Source organism: Chiloscyllium plagiosum, chromosome 21 (genome assembly GCF_004010195.1).
Source record: "Chiloscyllium plagiosum isolate BGI_BamShark_2017 chromosome 21, ASM401019v2, whole genome shotgun sequence".
Taxonomy (NCBI): domain Eukaryota; kingdom Metazoa; phylum Chordata; class Chondrichthyes; order Orectolobiformes; family Hemiscylliidae; genus Chiloscyllium; species Chiloscyllium plagiosum.
In genome coordinates, this window is record NC_057730.1 from 5,557,773 (window position 1) to 5,575,373 (window position 17,601).

General features: G+C 44.5%; 1 protein-coding gene across 2 annotated transcripts in view; it reads left to right on the forward strand.

Annotated features, from left to right (window-relative positions):
* The window catches only part of LOC122560489 (uncharacterized protein C16orf96-like), a 101,740-nt gene that overhangs the window by 38,549 nt on the left and 45,590 nt on the right, over positions 1 to 17,601 (forward strand). For both annotated transcript variants that reach the window (XM_043711137.1, XM_043711138.1), the window contains exons 8-12: positions 3,301 to 3,402; positions 3,598 to 3,672; positions 9,673 to 9,837; positions 12,252 to 12,370; positions 14,349 to 14,411. In XM_043711137.1, coding sequence (XP_043567072.1) covers positions 3,301 to 3,402; positions 3,598 to 3,672; positions 9,673 to 9,837; positions 12,252 to 12,370; positions 14,349 to 14,411 — 524 coding nt within the window. The remainder of the gene's footprint in view (positions 1 to 3,300; positions 3,403 to 3,597; positions 3,673 to 9,672; positions 9,838 to 12,251; positions 12,371 to 14,348; positions 14,412 to 17,601) is intronic.

The following is a 17,601-nucleotide window of genomic DNA, read 5'->3' on the forward strand; positions in this document are numbered from 1 at the left end:
CGGCATGGACGGGTTGGACCGAAGGGTCTGTTTCCATGCTGTACCTCTCTATGACTCTATGACTTGGATGAGGAAAGTGAATATATTACAGTGAAGTTGAAGATGAAGAAAAACGTGGATGGAAGGCAGTTAGTAAGAATGACACGGAGTCTACAGAGGAATATAAATAAGCAGGCAAATTGAATAGGCAAAAACTTTGTTGGTAGAGTTTAATGTGGGGAGATGTGAGGTTATACACATTGTCACGAAGAGCAGAGGAGCTGAATATTATTTAAATGGGAAAAGACTACAGGATGCTGCTATGCAGAGGATTTTGACAGCCCTTACGCATGAATCTCAAACACATTGAAAATAAAGAAGCAGGAGCAGGCCATTCAGCCCTTTAAGCTTGTTACAATACGACCTTGGCTGGTCATCCAACTCAGTCCTCTGATCCTGCTTTCTCCCTATACTCTTTGATCCCTTTAACCCTAGGAACTGTATCAAAATCTTTCCTGAAATAATTGAATGCTTTGGCCTCAACCACAATCTGTGGCTGAGAACAGGCTCCCCATTCTAGAGGTGAAGGAACTTCTCCTCATTCTTAATCCTAAATGGCCTGTCCCATATCCTTAGACTGTGGCCCCTGATTCTGGAATCCCTGGTCATCGGGAATAACCTTCCTGAGTTTACTCTGTCTAAGCCTTTTAGAATTTCGTAGATTTCTATGAGATTACTCCTCCTCTATTCTTCTGAACTCCCGGAATATAATCCTAACCAATTCAATGGGGCGAGGAGTGGCAGATGGAGTTTAATTTGGATGTGAAGTGCTGCATTTTGGGAAAGCAAATCAGAGCAGGACTTATACACTTAATGGTCAGGTCCTAGGGAATGTTGCTGAGCAAAGAGACCTTGGAGTGCAGGTTCATAGCTCCTTGTAAGTGGAGTCGCAGGTAGATAGGATCATGAAGAAGGCGTTGGGTGTGCTTGTCTTTATTGTTCAGCACACTGAGTATAGGAGTTGAGAGGACATTGGTTAGGCCGTTTTTGGAATACTGCATTCAGCTCTGAGCTCCCCCCTATAGGAATCATGTTGTTAAACTTTAAATGATTCAGAAGAGACTTACAAGGATGTTACCAGGGTTGTAGGGTTTGAACCAAAGGGAGATACTTAATAGGGTGGGGCTGTTTTCCCTGGAGCGTCGGAGGCTGAGGGGTGACCATATAGAGGTTTATAAAATCATGAGGGGCATGGATAGGGTAAATAGCCAAGTTCTTTTCCCTGGGATAGGGGAGTCCCGAACTAGAGGTTTAAAGTGAGAGGGGAAAGATTTAAAAGGGACCGAAGGAGTAACTGTTTCACACAGAGGGTGGTGCATGTACAGAATAAGCTGACAGAGGAAGTGGTGGAAGTGGGAACAGTTACAGCATTTAAGAGGCATCTAAATGCGTATATGAATAGGAAGGGTTTAGAGGGATATGGGCCAAATGCTGGCAAATGGGATTGGATTAGGTTAGGATATCTGGTCGGTATGCACGAGTTGGACCTCTCTATGACTCTGTGACACTTCATACGTCAGTCCTGCCTTCCCATCATCACTAGAATATCCTTCCTCAAATAAGGAGATCAAAACTCCATACAATATTCCAGGTCTGGTTTCACCAAGGCCTTGTACATTTGCAGCAAGACATCCCTGCTCCTATACTTGAATTCTCTCATAATGAAGGCCAACATACCATTTACCTTCTTGACTGCCTGCTGCTCCTGCATGCTTATTCTCAGCGACTGGTATATGAAGCCACCCAGGTCTTATTGCACATTTCTGTCTCCAAATCTATCGGCATTCAGCTAATGATCCAACTTCCTGTTTTTGCCTTGAAACCAAATAACCTCACGCTTATTGACGTTTGCCGCCATGTATTCACCCACTCCCTCGGCCTGAACAAGTCACACCGAAGCCTCTCTGCATCCTCCTCATGGCTCACCCTCCCAGCCAGCTCTGTGTCGTTTGCAGAGGCAAAAAAAGACAAGCATTCGAGTTGAGCGAGTGATATGGAAGGCAGAATGGAACGCTTTATTTCAAAGAGAATGGAGTAACAAAATAGGGAAGTCCTACTAAAATTATGTGTGAGATTAGTTGGACCACAGCTGGAAAACTGTGAAGAGTTTGGTTCCTCCTCATCTAAGGAATGGTACACAGATGGTTATCTGAATGACACGGGCGGGGGGAGTATTTTGTTCGAATAATCAAATGCCAGAAAACACAGTTTAGCCAAACATTGGGACCTTGCAATTCTTTTTGGATAATCGATGTTCGGATAATTGAGGTTCCTCTGTCCTGGCACTGGAGGGAGTCCAGACAGGTTAATCCTGGGTGTGGAGAGACTTTTTGTTTTGCGGAGAGGTTGTTCAGTTTCTCTGTGTTCATTGGAGTATACAAGAATGAGAATGGACCATATTGAAACAAATAAGATTCTCAGGAGATTAAATAAAAACCGAAAGAACTGCGGATGCCGGAAATCAGAAACGAGAAAAGAAATTACTGGGAAAGTTCAGCAGGTCCAGCTGCATCTGTGGAGAGAAACCCTGGGTCACTGGACCTGAAAGGTTAACTCGGATTTCTCTGCACAGATGCTGCCAGACCTGCTCAGACCCTCAGCAGGCTTGACAGGGTAGAGGCAGAGGGATTGTTTCCCCTTGTGGGAGGGTCTAGAACCAGAATGTGTATTCCCAATGTAAGGGATCACCATTTAAGACCAATGAGGAGGAATCGCTTCCTCTAAGAGGGTGGTGAATATGTGGAAATCCTGACCACAGAGGCTGGGTCACTAAGTTTATTCAAGGCTGAGGAGTGTAGGGTGGGGAGTGGAGGGTAGGGGGTGGTGTTGGTTGGGTCTGCATGGGGTGTTCTGTGGATGGGCTGAATGGCCTGCTTCCACACTGTAGCAAGTCTACAATTCTGTATCCCGAGGAACTGGGTATTTGTCTCTGACGAGGCCTGGATTCCTGTGCAAGAAATTTTGTTGGTTGAACAGATGTCCATTTCTTGGCAGCTGTCCTCTGACCCAGAGACAGGGACAATACGATTGCACAGTAACCCTTAACTTGAGATTTTTAAAGGCTGCAATGTTGTCCAATATGGGGATCGAGCCCACAGCCTTGTGATTAGCACCACCCTCCAATCATTTGAGCTAACTAGCCCATTCCCCACATCCCTAACTTTATACTGTTTCATCAATCCATTTGTTTATCCATGACCTTAACAGCACAATGAACATTAATGGCACTGACAGCTGCCCTTTGTATTTCTCTCTTTATAGGATCGGGAATTGATAGCAACCCTTAAACGGAAACTGGAAGAAATGGAAGAAGATTTTGAGAGTCGCCTTGCAATATTGCAGGCCGACCACGATGAACTCCAGGTGATGCTTTCCGCTTTTATTCCTGAGAGGACGGAGCTCGCCACTTGGTGACGGTCTCCTCATTGATTTTGGCCACGTGGCTTTCCAAATACGCGTGGTCGCTCGTCGAGTTTATTCACAGTGCTTTTAATCGGCTGCCAGTGTTTGTTCAATGACCTTTAACCCTCCCTGCACTTCCTTTCTCAATATTTGCAGGCAATTCAAGAAAAGCTTGAACTTCTTGAAGAAAAGAAGGTCGACAAAGAATTTTTGGAAATGGAGATCAACGCGGTAAGACCCTTTTTTGGTTGATAGAACAATTAGTAAGTCACATAATTATGTAACATGTGTCGTACATCAGACACAAGGGGTGGTCCTGGCTTCTTCTGCTTTATCATTACAAAATACAGCCCACTGTTTACTTTTTCGATCCACAAGGAGTGAGGGAGGGTGGAGGGAGAAGGAGGGGTTAGGGGGGGGTTGGAAGATTGGGGGTCTGGTGATAATGTTGATCAAAGACAGATCTTATTTGACTCGAGCTGTGGACCAGGAGTTGCGATGTTACACTGCGGGGTGTATATTCTCAACAAACAAACAGTGAGGAGAAGCTGGAGGAGAAAATCTGTGATCAACATTCAGAAAGAAGTAAAAACAATTAAGTAGCAATCACGGGAAACTATAAATTATCATGATCTAGATGGGGAAGGGAGGGACAATATATAAAGGGCAAAGTGAGGTAAAAGTTACAGTAAACTTTTTATTAACCAGCACCTATGGGACCAGGAATGTACCAATTAAACCATAAGACACAGGAGCAGAAATTAGGCCATTCAGCCCATTGAGTCTGCTCCACCATTCAATCATGGCTGATAAGTTTCTCAACCCCGTTCTCCCACTTTCTCCCTATAACCCTTGATCCCCTTGACACTCAAGAACCAATCTATCTCTGTCTTAATTATACTCAATGACCCGGCCTCCACAGCATTCTGTGGCAATGAATTCCATTGGTTCACCACTGTCTGGCTGAAGAAGTTTCTCCTTGTCTCTGTTCTAAAAGCTCTTCCCCTTACTCTAAGGCTGGCTGCCCTTGTGTCCTATTCTCTCCTACTGATGGAAATATCTTCTGAACATCTACTCTGTCCAGGCCATTCAGTATTCTGTAAGTTTCAATTAGACCCCCCTCATCCTTCCAAACTCTATCAAAGTCCTCAAACGTTCCTCATATGTTAAAGATTTTCATCCTTGGAACCATTCTCGAGAACCTCCTCTGATCACGCTCCAGGGTCAGTACATCCTTTCTGAGATATGGGGCCCAAAACTGCACACAATACTCCTAATGTGGTCTGACAAGAGCCTTATAGAGCCTCAGAAGTACATCCCTGCTTTTATATTCAAGCCCTCTCAAAATAAATGCCAACATTGTATTTGCCTTCCTAACTACTGACTAACCTGCAAGTTTACCTTGAGAGAATCCTGGACTAGAACTCCCAATTCTCATTGCACTTCAGACTTCTGAATTTCCTCCCCATTTAGAAAATAGTCCATGCCTCAATTCTTCTTACCAAAGTGCATGACCTCACACTTTCCCATGTTGTACTCCATCTGCTACTTCTTTGCCCACTCTCCTAACCTTACCAAAACCTTCTGCAGCCTCCCCACGTCCTCAATGCCACCTGCCCCCTACCTATCTTTGTATCGTATGCAAACTTAGCCAGAATGCCCTCAGTTCCTTCATCAACATCGTTAATGTAAAAAGTGAAAAGTTGTGGTCCCTAAACTGAGTCATGTGGAACATCACTTGTCACTGTCTGCCATCCTGAGAAGGACCCTTTTATCCCCACTCTCTGCTTTCCGCCAAAAACCATCTTCGATCCATGCTAGTACCTTGCTTTGAACACCATGGGCCCTGTCTTAGTCAGCAGCCTCCTGTGTGGCACCTTGTCAAAGGCCTTCTTGAAGTCCAGGTAGATAAAATCCATTGGTTCTCCTTGGTCAAACCTGCTCATTACTTCATCAAAGAATTCTAGCAGATTTGTCAGGTGTGACCTCCCCTTGATGAAACCATGCTGACTTTGTTCATTTTTATCATACACCTCTAAGTATTCAGAAGTCTCATCCTTCACAATGGATTCCAGGATTTTACCACAACTGAGTTTAGCCGAATCAGTCTGTAATTTTCCATCTTTTGCCTCACTCCCTTTTTAAACAGGGGTGTCATGTTAGTGATTGTCCAGTCCCCGGGACCCTCCCTGATTCTAGCGATTCCTGAAAGATCAACACTAACACCTCCACTATCTCGTCAGCTATCTCCCTTAGAACTCTGGGGTGTAGTCCATCTGGTCCAGGTGATTTATCCACCTTCAGGCCATTCAGTTTTTTCTAGGACCTTCTCCTTTGTGATGGCCACCATACTCAGCTCTGCCTCTTTACTCTCTTGAATGTTTGGGATATTACTCGTGAAGACTGTGACATGAAATAATTATTCAGTTCCTCAGCTATTTCCCTGTTCCCCACTGCTATCTCTCCAGTGCCACTTTCCAGCAGCCCAGTGTCCACTTTTGCCTCTCTTTTGCCCTGTAAATATCTAAAGAAACCCTTACAGTCTTCCCATATATTACGGGCTAGCTTACCCTCATATTTAATCTTCTCCCTCCTTATTTCTTTTTTTGTTGCCCTCTGTTGGTCTGTGTCAATCCTCTGGTTTCCCATTGCCCTTTGCTACATCATATGCTTTCTCTTTTGCTTTTATGCTATCGCTGACTTCCCTGGTCAGCCATCGTTGCCTCATCCTCCCTGTACAATTCTTCTTTTTCCTCAGGATGAATCCCTGCTGTGCCTCCTGAATTACTCCCAGAAAGTCCTGCCATTGCTGTTCCACTGTCTTTCCTGCTAAGGTCCTCTCCCAGTCACACATGATCAATGTAAAAACACACACTAAGTAATAGAACTGTATTGCAGCTGGGGAACGCATAAATCACTTAAATAATAAGGCAAGTTTGCCTGAAATAAAACTTACTCGCAGATAGCCTTCTCACTCGCACCATCATTTGACTATGCGGAGATTGCAATAATACAGGAAACGTCCAGTATTTGAGGAGTATAATTCTTGCCAGCTCATCGAGGATGCTGGTTAAAACAGAGTTTGCTGTACTGAAAAAAACACACCTTTTTCAATATGCTTCCAGCCCAGCAGGTACTGTGGATGCTGGAAATCTGAAACACAAAGGGGAAGTGTTGGAAATGCTCAGCAGGTCTGGCAGTAGGTGTCAAGAACTTGAGGTCACGGTTTCAGGCTACAAGGCCAGCCACTTATGATGGGGATGCAGAGAAATGTGTCCACCCAGAGGGTTCTAAATCTCTGGAATTCTCTGCCTGTTGGTGCTGTAGATGCCCAGACAATGGGTATTCTCATGGCACTAAAGGATCGGCTGGGAATGAATGAGTTGAGGTGAAGTTTAGCGACTGACGTAGCAAGCTGAATGGGGCTAAATGGTCTGTCCCTGCTCTGATTAATGCACATTATTGAAGGTGATTATAAAAGCTTTCTTTGCTTTAACATAAAGGGCTTATGAACAGTCAGCTTATAATAGACTTGTTCAAAGAACATCTTTCACTTTGAAACTTACTTGTGTGTGTGTGTGAGAGAGACAGAGAGAGAGATAAATACAGTTTGTAAATGGAAAGCTGTTAGAAAGGCCTCTGTTAAATGGATGAATAGTTTAATTAGAGAGTTACTGGGCTTTATAGAGCAGGGAGGGGTAAGGTTTCATACTGCATTCTGCTTTGGGTTACTTGCCTTGTTAGTGCCATGAAGCTTAGTCTTTGACATGAAGGATCATTACCTTAAGCCTGGTCTATCTCACCACCACCCTCTCTGAGTCTCCTACTGTTGCAGAATTGTCAGAGTTCCCCTCCAAGCCATATACCATCCTGACGTACACCATCTTCGCCAATGTTACTGGGTTAAGATCCTGGATCTGTCCCAGTAGTGTGGGGGTTACCTACAGCCCATGGACTGCAGTGGTTTCAAAAGGCAACTCGCCACTGCCTTCCACAGGGTAATGAGGTGTGTCCCAGCGAACAATGCTCACATTCCATTCATGAATAAAATACAGCCTACCTACCTGACATTCAATACTGAAAGAGCAGAAATGTCCTTCACTGAAAATGTGGGAGGAGTGAAAACTGAGGTTTGGCTCCACCTCCAAACTCCAATCCTTCACAACTCTCCACGGTAACAGTCTAAGATTAAATCAGCCTGATCACAACCCTTGGCCGCAGTTGATCTTGTCATGAACTTCCAACAACATACATGTGCTATCAGTGAGTCTCCCTATTTCCAACTTTGTCAAACCATCGTCTTCCCTGCTCTCTCAGCTCATTGCTGCTGAACCCCTAGTACCTGCCTTCATTACCTCTCAACTCAACTACTCCTGGCTGGTCTACCCACCAGAAATCGGAAATCACCAGCCCACTCCTGTGCACACTGACCTACACCAACCCTCCCCGGTTTGATTTTAAAATTCTCACCCTTGCTTTCACATCTTATCCATGGTGTCACCCCTCTCTACCTCTTTGACTCCCACAACCCTCTGAGATGACTCTGCCCCATAATTTGTGACTTTTTTATTTGCTCATGGAATGTGGGCATCGCTGGCTGGCAGCATTTATTGCCCGCCCCTACTTGCCCTTGAGAAAGTGGTTGTGAGTTGCCCTCTTGAACTGCTGCAGTCTTCCTGCTGTAGGTTGACCGACAATGCTGTTAAGGAGGGAATCTCATGATTTTGACCCAGTGTCTGTGAAGTAACAGTGATAGATTTCCAAGTCAGGATGGTGAGTTGTGTAGAGGGAGTAGCTACTGCCCTTGTCTTTATAGATGGAAGTGGTCATGGGTTTGGAAGGTGCTCTCTAAAGATCTAAGGTAAATTTTTGAAGTGTGTCTTATAGATAGTACGCACTGCTGCTACTGAGCGTCGGCGGTGGAGGGAGGGGATGTTTGTGGATGTGAAGCCAATCAGGCGGGCTGCTTTGTCCTGGATGGTGTCAAACTTCTTGAGTGTTGTTGGATTGTCCCCATCCAGGCAAGTGGGGAGTATTCCATTGTGCCTTGGAGATGGTGACCAGGCTCGAGGGAGTCAGGAGGTGAGTTACTTGCCGCAGTATTCCAAGCATCTGACCTGTTGTTGTAGCCAGTGTGTTTATGTGGTGAGTGCAGTTGAGTTTCTAGTCAATGATAACCCCCAGGATGTTGGCAGTGAGGGATTCAGTGAAGGTAACACCATTGAATGTGAAGAGGCAGTGGTTATATTGTTGGTGATGGTCTTGCATGGCAGTTATGTGTTGCGAATATTACTTGCCACTTGTCAGTTGAAGCCTGGATATTCTCCAGATCTTGTTGTATGTGAACATGGACTGCTTCAGGATCTGAGGAGTTGTGAATAATGCTGAACATTGATTTTTATTACTGCAACAGTGGTGGCTGTGCCTCCAGCCCCATTAGCCCTAAGCTCACCCTTACTGCAACTGGCTTTCAATTCCAATTTATTAATTAAATTCCAATGAAAACCTGGATGCCCAATGCAATAGCAAACTATAATGACTGCTCCACTTAATTGTTAAAGCTAGAGTTGGGAGGTCATGTTGCAGCTGTACAGGACATTGGTTAGTCCATTTTTGGAATATTGTGTGTAATTCTGGTCTCCCTGCTATAGGAAGGATGTTGTGAAGCTTGAAAAGTTCAGAAAAGATTTACAAGGATGTTGCCAGGGTTGGAGAGTTTGAGCTATAGGGAGAAACTGAATAGGCTGGGGCTGTTTTCCCTGGAGCGTTGGAGACTGAGGGATGGACCTTATAGACGTTTATAAAATCAGGAGGGGCACGGATAGGGTAAATAGACAAGGTCTCTTCCCTGGGGTGCAAGACTTTGAGGTGAGGGGGAAAAGATTTAAAAGGGACCTAAGGGGCAACTTTTTCACGCAGAGGGTGGTGTGTGTTTGGAATGAGCTGCCAGATGAAGTGGTGAAGGCTGGTACAATTGCAGCATTTAAAAGGCACCTGTTGGGCATATGAATAGGAATGGTTTAGAGGGATATGGGCCAGATGCTGGCAAATGGGACTAGATTGGGTTGGGATATCTGGTCGGCACGGACGAGTGGACTGAAGGGTCTGTATCCGTGCTGTACATCTCTATGACTATGACTCTATTCACACTCGCTGCTTTGCCAGATTCCGGATTGATCCCTCCCAAGGAAGGCTGGTAACTTTCAAACCCTGTCTTATTTCTCACTGCAGAAAGCTGACAAGAAAGCACTAGATTCGAAAGTGAGTCGAACGCTGCTGGATGCAACGGCACAGCAATTAAATGCAATGATGCAGGAATTGTTGAATAAAGTGTGTGCCCAAGAAAAGGACTGGCAGAAAGTATTGGAGAAACTTCTTTGTGACATGGACTGCAAGGTAATATGATCCAGGGTTTGGTTGTGGACTTATGTCTGACCTCAGCACTCTAATCATTACTAAAAGGAATTAATGAAATTACCGTCCTGTCTTTGCTGCAGAAATAAGTATTGGCATAAATACTCTGTACAGTTCAAATAGGATAGGATGGTGTCTGTCTAAACTAGATATATTCAACTCAAACTGCTAACACTCACATTGGCATGAAATGACCATTTGAAACTGGGTAAAGATTCACTGTATGCTTGTGAACTTGAAGTTTCCTGAACTGATTTCGATTTTCTGAGTTCATGTTACTGATTTGTAACAATATGAAGTGACACTTCTGTCTTTAATCTGTATCCATGTAGCAGTCTTGAAGGGTAAGCTTTTTTTAAAAAATTGAGGTTCTGAGACTTGCTTCTCTGTGTGTACAGTCCATTTTTTTCAGAGAGACAGGGGTGATGTCTGTTGCTGTGTGAGCTGAAATGTGCTGAAGGGTGTGACACTGTTTTAAATGCAAATTGGGTATTGGACTCTGAGGGAAGGGATGCTGTATTTTCACATTGGGGATGGGAAGTGGGAGTCGGTACTGTTTCTAGGACCCTGTGCACTTTCCTCCGGCTTTGAGGGAAGCAGCCATTAGGAAGCCTCTATCGTTGGTGTGGTGGCCAGCTGCCTTTCTAGTTAAGGACTGGGTCCTCGAAACTGGAGTGCTGATCTAACACCCAGCAGCTATAGAGCAGCAGCAGGTCTCTGTAAAGAATAGTTAACTGAGAGAGTCCTTCAACAGAGATTTGTTCTCCTCCACAATTAATTTTAAAACTGAAATGACAAGGGGAGAAAGAAGCTAGGCCACAACTGTTTGGAGGGGCAGGGTTGGACAGTGAGACTGGGACAGTGTCTTGAGGGAGGGGGGAGGGGGCGTTAGAGTTGAAATCCCTCTTTGGCTGTAACCCCGGAAAGCCTGTTTTGGTGGCCTCACATAGGCACACATACTCACACGCACACACTCTCTCTCACAAACGTGCACACACACACGCACACACTCTCTCTCACAAACGTGCACACACACACGCACTCACACCCACACACACACACTCTCACACACAGATTCTTACACAGACACACACTGCCACACACATGCACACACATTCTTACATACACACATTCTTAAACACTCACTCACACACACACACACTCTCTCTTTAACACACACTCACACAGTGCACGTGCGTGCAGAAACACACACAAACACACACAGACACACACCCCTCCCACCAAGGCCACAGGGCTGACCGGACGGTTTGCCACATGGAGTGCCCACTTGCTACATCAGAGGCTCATTTGCCACCTGGACAGAGAGGCTATCTGTGACCTTTACCAATCCGGGATGGCCTCCTCGCAATATACTTAACAAGTCTCGTAATGAGAAACCTGTCCACCTTCACCAAGGAAGGCCCTAGCCAGGGTCTGTGTGGAAGCGAACAGGCCTGTCAGTCAGTGTTGTCAAGCCCTGTTCACCTTCACTCTGGACCGTTCAGCATCTGGCAATTCTATCCTTGTGCTTCCTGTCGGCCTGCTCTCCAATAACACTGCCGTTTTTCCAGCTGGGGTTTATTCTCACCTACTTCTGATTCACTTTGGTTGTCTCATTTTCATTCCATGCCTGACCTTATGACAAGTCCATTCTTGTTGCTGACCTTATGACAAGTTGACCACCACTTTCTTTGTCAGAAGTAAAGTCACCCGACAAAGGAGCAGCGCTCTGAAAGCTTGTGATTTGAATTAAACCTGGCAGGAAAACGGGCGGCATGGTGGCTCAGTGGTTAGCACTGCTGCCTCACAGCACCAGGGTCCCAGGTTCGATTCCAGTCTCGGACAAATGTCTGTGTGGAGTTTGCACATTCTCCCTGTGTCTGTGTGGGTTTCCTCCAGTCTCCTCCCACAGTCCAATGATGTGCAGGTCAGGTGAATTCTTCAGAGGGTCAGTGTGGACTGGTTGGCCTGAAGACCCTGTTTCCACGCTGTAGGGAATCCAATCTAATTGTAGAACCTGGTGTTGTGTGATTTCCGACTCTGTCCACCTCGCTCCAACATCATCAGTTTCTTTGAAATTCGGGTCATTAGGGTTCTCCTCGAGTTTCCAGTTAAGAGAACCTCAGGAAGGGAAGCACATTTTTCTTATCAGTGTTTTAGCTGAAGTGAAATAAAACTCTTAATAATGGGCAGAAATAAGAGGGAATGAGTTGAAAAGTTAAGAAAGATGACAACTGTAAAAGAAAATCAGATTAAAGGTGCGATTATTTAATGACATAAAATACTGCAAACGTGTTCAGTCGACCGGCTGTGAAATGACGTCTGGGTGTATGTTTAATGGAGGAATAACCTGGCCGATTGCTGACATTGTGAAATGTGAATGTAATTTATTACAGCTGGATCGAATGGAACTGGATCCGTTGAAGAAGCAGTTGGAAGACCGGTGGAAACAGCTGAAGAAACAGCTGAGAAATGGCCCAGGCTTTGACGCGGATACTGCTGCTGGATTCAGAAAGTGGGTGAAGTGAACACAGGCCTCTAAAGAAAATACAGGAGAAATCATTTTAGTGAGATGGAAATGTCCTGAAGAGACATGAGAAGGAGTTGAGAGCTTCCACATCCATGTTTGTTAATTCCCACTGCGCATCCACTGAGTTACTGGCATAACGTAGGGAGGCCCACTATACCAGCCCTGCTGCAGTTGGCTGCCAGTCGTTATTAACTCCAAATGACCAGATCCCCCGCTAGGTCACCTAATTGTGCTGGGCCCACGGTTATGTAAGCGACTGGGACTCATGAATCAGAAGCACTAAGTCAAAGTTAATGACCCCTAAGTTATGGCCAGAGTTAGTACAGAGAATTCTGTGACCAAGTACAGGAATCTGTTTGCAGAATAGGTACGTATGAGCAGTGCGGTGGCTCAGTGGTTAGCGCTGCTGCCTCACAGCGCCAGGGACCCGGGTTCAATTCCAGCTTCGGGCGACTGTCTGCACATTCTCCCCGTGTCTGCGTTGGATTCCTTCGGGTGCTCCGGTTTCCTCCCACAATCCAAAGATGTGCAGGTCAGGTGAATTGGCCATGCTAAATTGCCAATAGTGTTAGGTGCGTTAGTCAGAGGTAAATACCGGGATTGAGTCTGAGTAGATTACTGTCCGGAGGGTCGGTGTAGACTTGTTGGGCTGAAGGGCCTGTTTCCACACTGTAGGGAACTTGTTGGGCTGAAGGGCCTGTTTCCACACTGTAGGGAATCTAATCTTAAAAAAAAACTCTCTGTGTGGAGTTTGCACATTCTCCCCGTGTCTGTGTGGGTTTCCTCTGGGTGCGCAGATTTTCTCCCACAGTCCAAAGATGTGCAGGGAAGGTATGCTAAATTACCCCAATGTGTCCAGGGATATTAGGCTAGGTGGATTACCCTTGGGAAGCACAGGGTTCCAGGGATGGGTCGGGGTGATGTTGTTTGGAGGGTCAGTGTGGATTTGATGGTCTGAATGGCCTGCTTCAACACTGTAGGCATTCTATGATGTAGACACATAATGAACGTCAATGCAGATTCGTAGTGGGATTGAGGGGGGGCTATACTTGTGGGAAGTCAGTGCATGAATGTAGCAGAGGAATCCGATGTATAGGTGGTTTTTAAGAGTGCGTGGAGACTTCTTGTGAGAACCTGGTTTTTATTTCTCAGACAACAGGTTTGCTGTCTCTTCAGGTGTTAGTTGACTCCCTCCCAGTTTTCAAAATGCCCGCACCTTTTATATCCTTGATGACCTTTTAATTTGTTTACAATCTGAATCGTTCCCGGTGGTCAAAAGCCATCAGGTTTTCAGTATCTCAGGGCTCGGTTTAAATGAATTGGCTGAATTTGATAAGGCTAACTGTCTTGGTAAAAATGCTGTTTGACTGTTTGATACAAAATATTTCAATTCAGGCGCTCTCTGTGCACCTACATTTTAAACTGCTATTCAGGCATCCACTTTAAGCACCAAAAAAAACACCATGATTTAAAGGGACCATGCAACGCTTTCTCCCATTTTTACAATTTTACCCGCACCAACTTCGCAACAGTAGTCTGATAATGAGGGGCAGACCACTCAGGAGAAATGTTAAGAAACACATTCACACACAAAGGGTGGTCGAGCTTTGGAGCTGTCTTCCACAAATGGTACTGGATGCAGGATCACCTGTTAATCTGAGAGAGAGAATTTTCTGTTAAGCAAAGGCATGAGGGGATATAAGCCAAAAGCACTTTCGGCTATAGATCAGTCATGATCTTATTGAATGATGGAACAGACCTGAGGGGCTGAACGGCCTCCTCCTGTTCCTATGTTGCTATCAACAGCACAAAAACCTGCAATTATGGGGCAGTAGCTAGTTTATTAATACATATGAATTAAGTTGATAATTTAGAAAGGACAATGTTTGCATGAAGAAAATGATCTTTGAAACTACTTTAAGGAGATTTGATGTTAATCTGTTTAACTGTTTTCCAATTTCAGGCAGTTACTTGAACGATTCAAATGCATTTCCTGTGCCAAATCCACAAGGGTGTCAGCAGGCCCGTAAGTGAATGTATTTTAATAAGAATCTTTGATATAGTCTGACACTGGGGGATCAGAAATGTCTGCCACTGGCAGCTGTTGTACTGCACTTGATTGGTTAATGATTTAAAGGGCCAGGCTTTGTATCCAACTGCAAATTTCTCGGAAGCCTGTGATCTTGGGGAGAAATGAAATAATGCAGGTGCTGGCAGTCTGTAGTGAAAACAGAAAGTGCTGGAGAAATTCAGCAGGTCTGGCAGCACCTGCTGTGCGAAGAACATGATGACGAGAGTACTTGCTGTTTTTATTTGCAATCTTAAAGAACTAGAATGCTGTTTATCATTGGCCAGGTCGCTTTGCCCTAAGCTTTACGGTATGGGTTCCTTAAAGACAGCAACAGGTCAAATCAGCAGCATTTCCCAGCTTGCTGGATACTGATGTATCAGGGAGGTCACAGAGAAGCTCTGAGACCGGAGGACACTACGTTGCACATACCAGAAATCTGAAATAGAGACCAAAAATACAGGGAAATACTCAGGAAAGTCTGTGGAGTGGAAGTAGGGGTAAGGTTAAAGGTTGATGACCTTTCAGGGTAGAACACACAGAAGGAAGAGGATCTTGATGCCTCTCTCTGTTCAACTCTCAGACATGTGAATCACTTTTTATTAGATCAACTCTTCCATTCCCCACTGACCACAATCCTAACCGCGCTTCTTACCATCCAGTTACCTTCCATAATGGACCACATATTTTCCTTTTTGGAATCAAAATGTCAGTTGGGCGTTCTATACAGCTAAAATATCCTTTTGCAGTTTTGGGGAAAAGAAAGACGTAGTGGACATTGTTAGCTGTGCAAGACAGTACCTATCGCTTTTAGAAGCAGTGAGCGGGGATACTTTGGGACAGGTTTGGAACCAAGAGTTTCCGAGTTAAGGAGACAACAACAGCTCTTGATTGATTGAGCTGCAGTTTGTTACAAAGTTAAGCTGTACATCCAGGCCTACAAACTGAAAGCATCTTTCACTTCCCCATATCCTCTCTTTCTGTGGGTTAAAACTGAGGAATGTTAAACGAAATTTAACAAGAAACGTCCACCTGACCAACCAACCCAGTGAGCATGGATGAGTTAGGCCGAAGGCTTTGTTTCTATGCTGCATGACTCTTGTGACCACCATTTTACAGTCACAGAGTGTCATTGTTGTTTAAATTAAAAGAGACGGAGTAACAATTTAACTCAACCTTTGTGATCTGAACTCTTCAACTTCAGTATTTTGTTCCCTCTCTGTATTTTTTCACCCGTAATAATTGAGTCAAACCATTTCTTTTATTTGTGAATGTGTGTGTGTGTGCAGGTGTGGTTTTTAAAGGGATGTACTTAAGGAATAGATTAGTAATCCTGTGTCTTATTTGCCATTTATTAAAGTGTGTTGCAATAGATAACGTTATTTTCTATTAATGATAGAAGCTTGTATTTGTCCTGAATAACAGGCAGTCAGGCTGTTGGGGGTCATCTTGGTGGTCTCTTTGGGATTTTGTATACTTTGTGACGGTTTGTGGAACTGTGGGGCACATTAACACAGCACTCTTCCCAGTGAAATCATGACACTTCACCCTAAACATGTTGATGTTCTTGCCTCTTCACAACAAAGTCAAATATCATGAGTATTTTCAAACCACGCAGTGTATTTATTACAATGTACTTACAGCATAACAGGCCTTCCACCCAAAGGCTCTTTGAATCAGTTACTGCTCTGCCAGCCCTCTTTACTTCAGCCTATCAACTCATTCTAATCCTTTCTCACTCGTGTATTTATCTAGTTTGAATGCATCTGTGCTGCTCATGTCAGATATTCTGTGTCGAAGCCACTTCCACTTGCCTTACTCAAGAAGTTTCTAATTAGGTTTATCCAACATAAATGTGACCACATCAGTAACAGGTGTAGGCATTCACCTTCTCTAACCTGCTGTACTGTTCTAGAAAATCATGCCTGAACTAACTGTGGCTTCAACTCTACTTTCCTGACTACCCCCAAATTCCTGAGGAAGGGCTTTTCCCTGAAACGTCGATTCTCTTGCTCCTCAGATGCTGCCTGACCCGCTGTGCGTTTCCAGCTGCACACTTTTTGACTCTGATCTCCAGCATCTGTGGTCCTCACTTTCTCCTACCCCTGATTACCCTTCACTCCCTTGTGAGTCAAGGATGTATCTGTCTCCGCCTTAAAGGTATTGAGTGACACCACTTCCACCAGTCTCTGGGCTTAAAGTTCCAAAGACTCATGACCTTTTGCGAGGTAAACCTCTTCCTCATCTCAGTGTTAAATGGAGACTGTTGCTTTTGAAGATGGCTCCCTGAGCTGGAGTTGCTCCCATATGGAGAAACAGCTTTTCAGCATCCAGTTTATTAATTAATACTTTCTATCAAGTTTATCAGCAATTTCTGAATAAGTAAAGGGTTTGAATCAGTCACTCAGGCTAAACTATCAAAACTCTATCCAACGCAGCCTTAAATAAGTTCAACAAATAAATTCCAGCTTCCAGTCCCTTTCAGTAGAAGAATTGTACACTCTCTGAGAAGAGAATTCTCCTGCATACAACGTGTCAAATCTTTTCAGAATTTTATGTTTCGATGAGATTGTTTCCTGCTCAATCTTCCTAACTTTTTGATACTATTAGAGTGGTGCTGGAAAAGCACAGCAGGTCAGGCAGCATCCGAGTAGCAGGAAAATTGACATTTCGGGCAAAAGCCCTTCATCAGGAATAGAGGCAGAGAGCCTGCAGTGTGGAGAGATAAGTGAGAGCAGGGTGGGGGTGGGCAGGAGTCTTGCCTTTTTTTTAATGTACCCATTGTCACAACTCACTGGAGGAATACATCAAAAATCAAACTCCACTATTCCCAGAGTCACCAAAAATTTGAAAGTTTAATGAAATTTGCAAAGTCAAGATTTGCTTCTGACTCACTGCTACTTAAGATAAAAGCGAATCATACCCAAACGCTTCAGTAACAGTACAATTAACTCTAATTGTTGCATTTTAACAAGAACAGTAAAATAGTAGGATTTTGAATGTATTCATCTAAACTTTGTCCTATTTAAAAATTCACAGACACACATACACAGACACACACACACACTCTCACACAGACACACACACACTCTCACACAGACACACACACACTCAGACACACACACACTCACACACACACACTCTCACA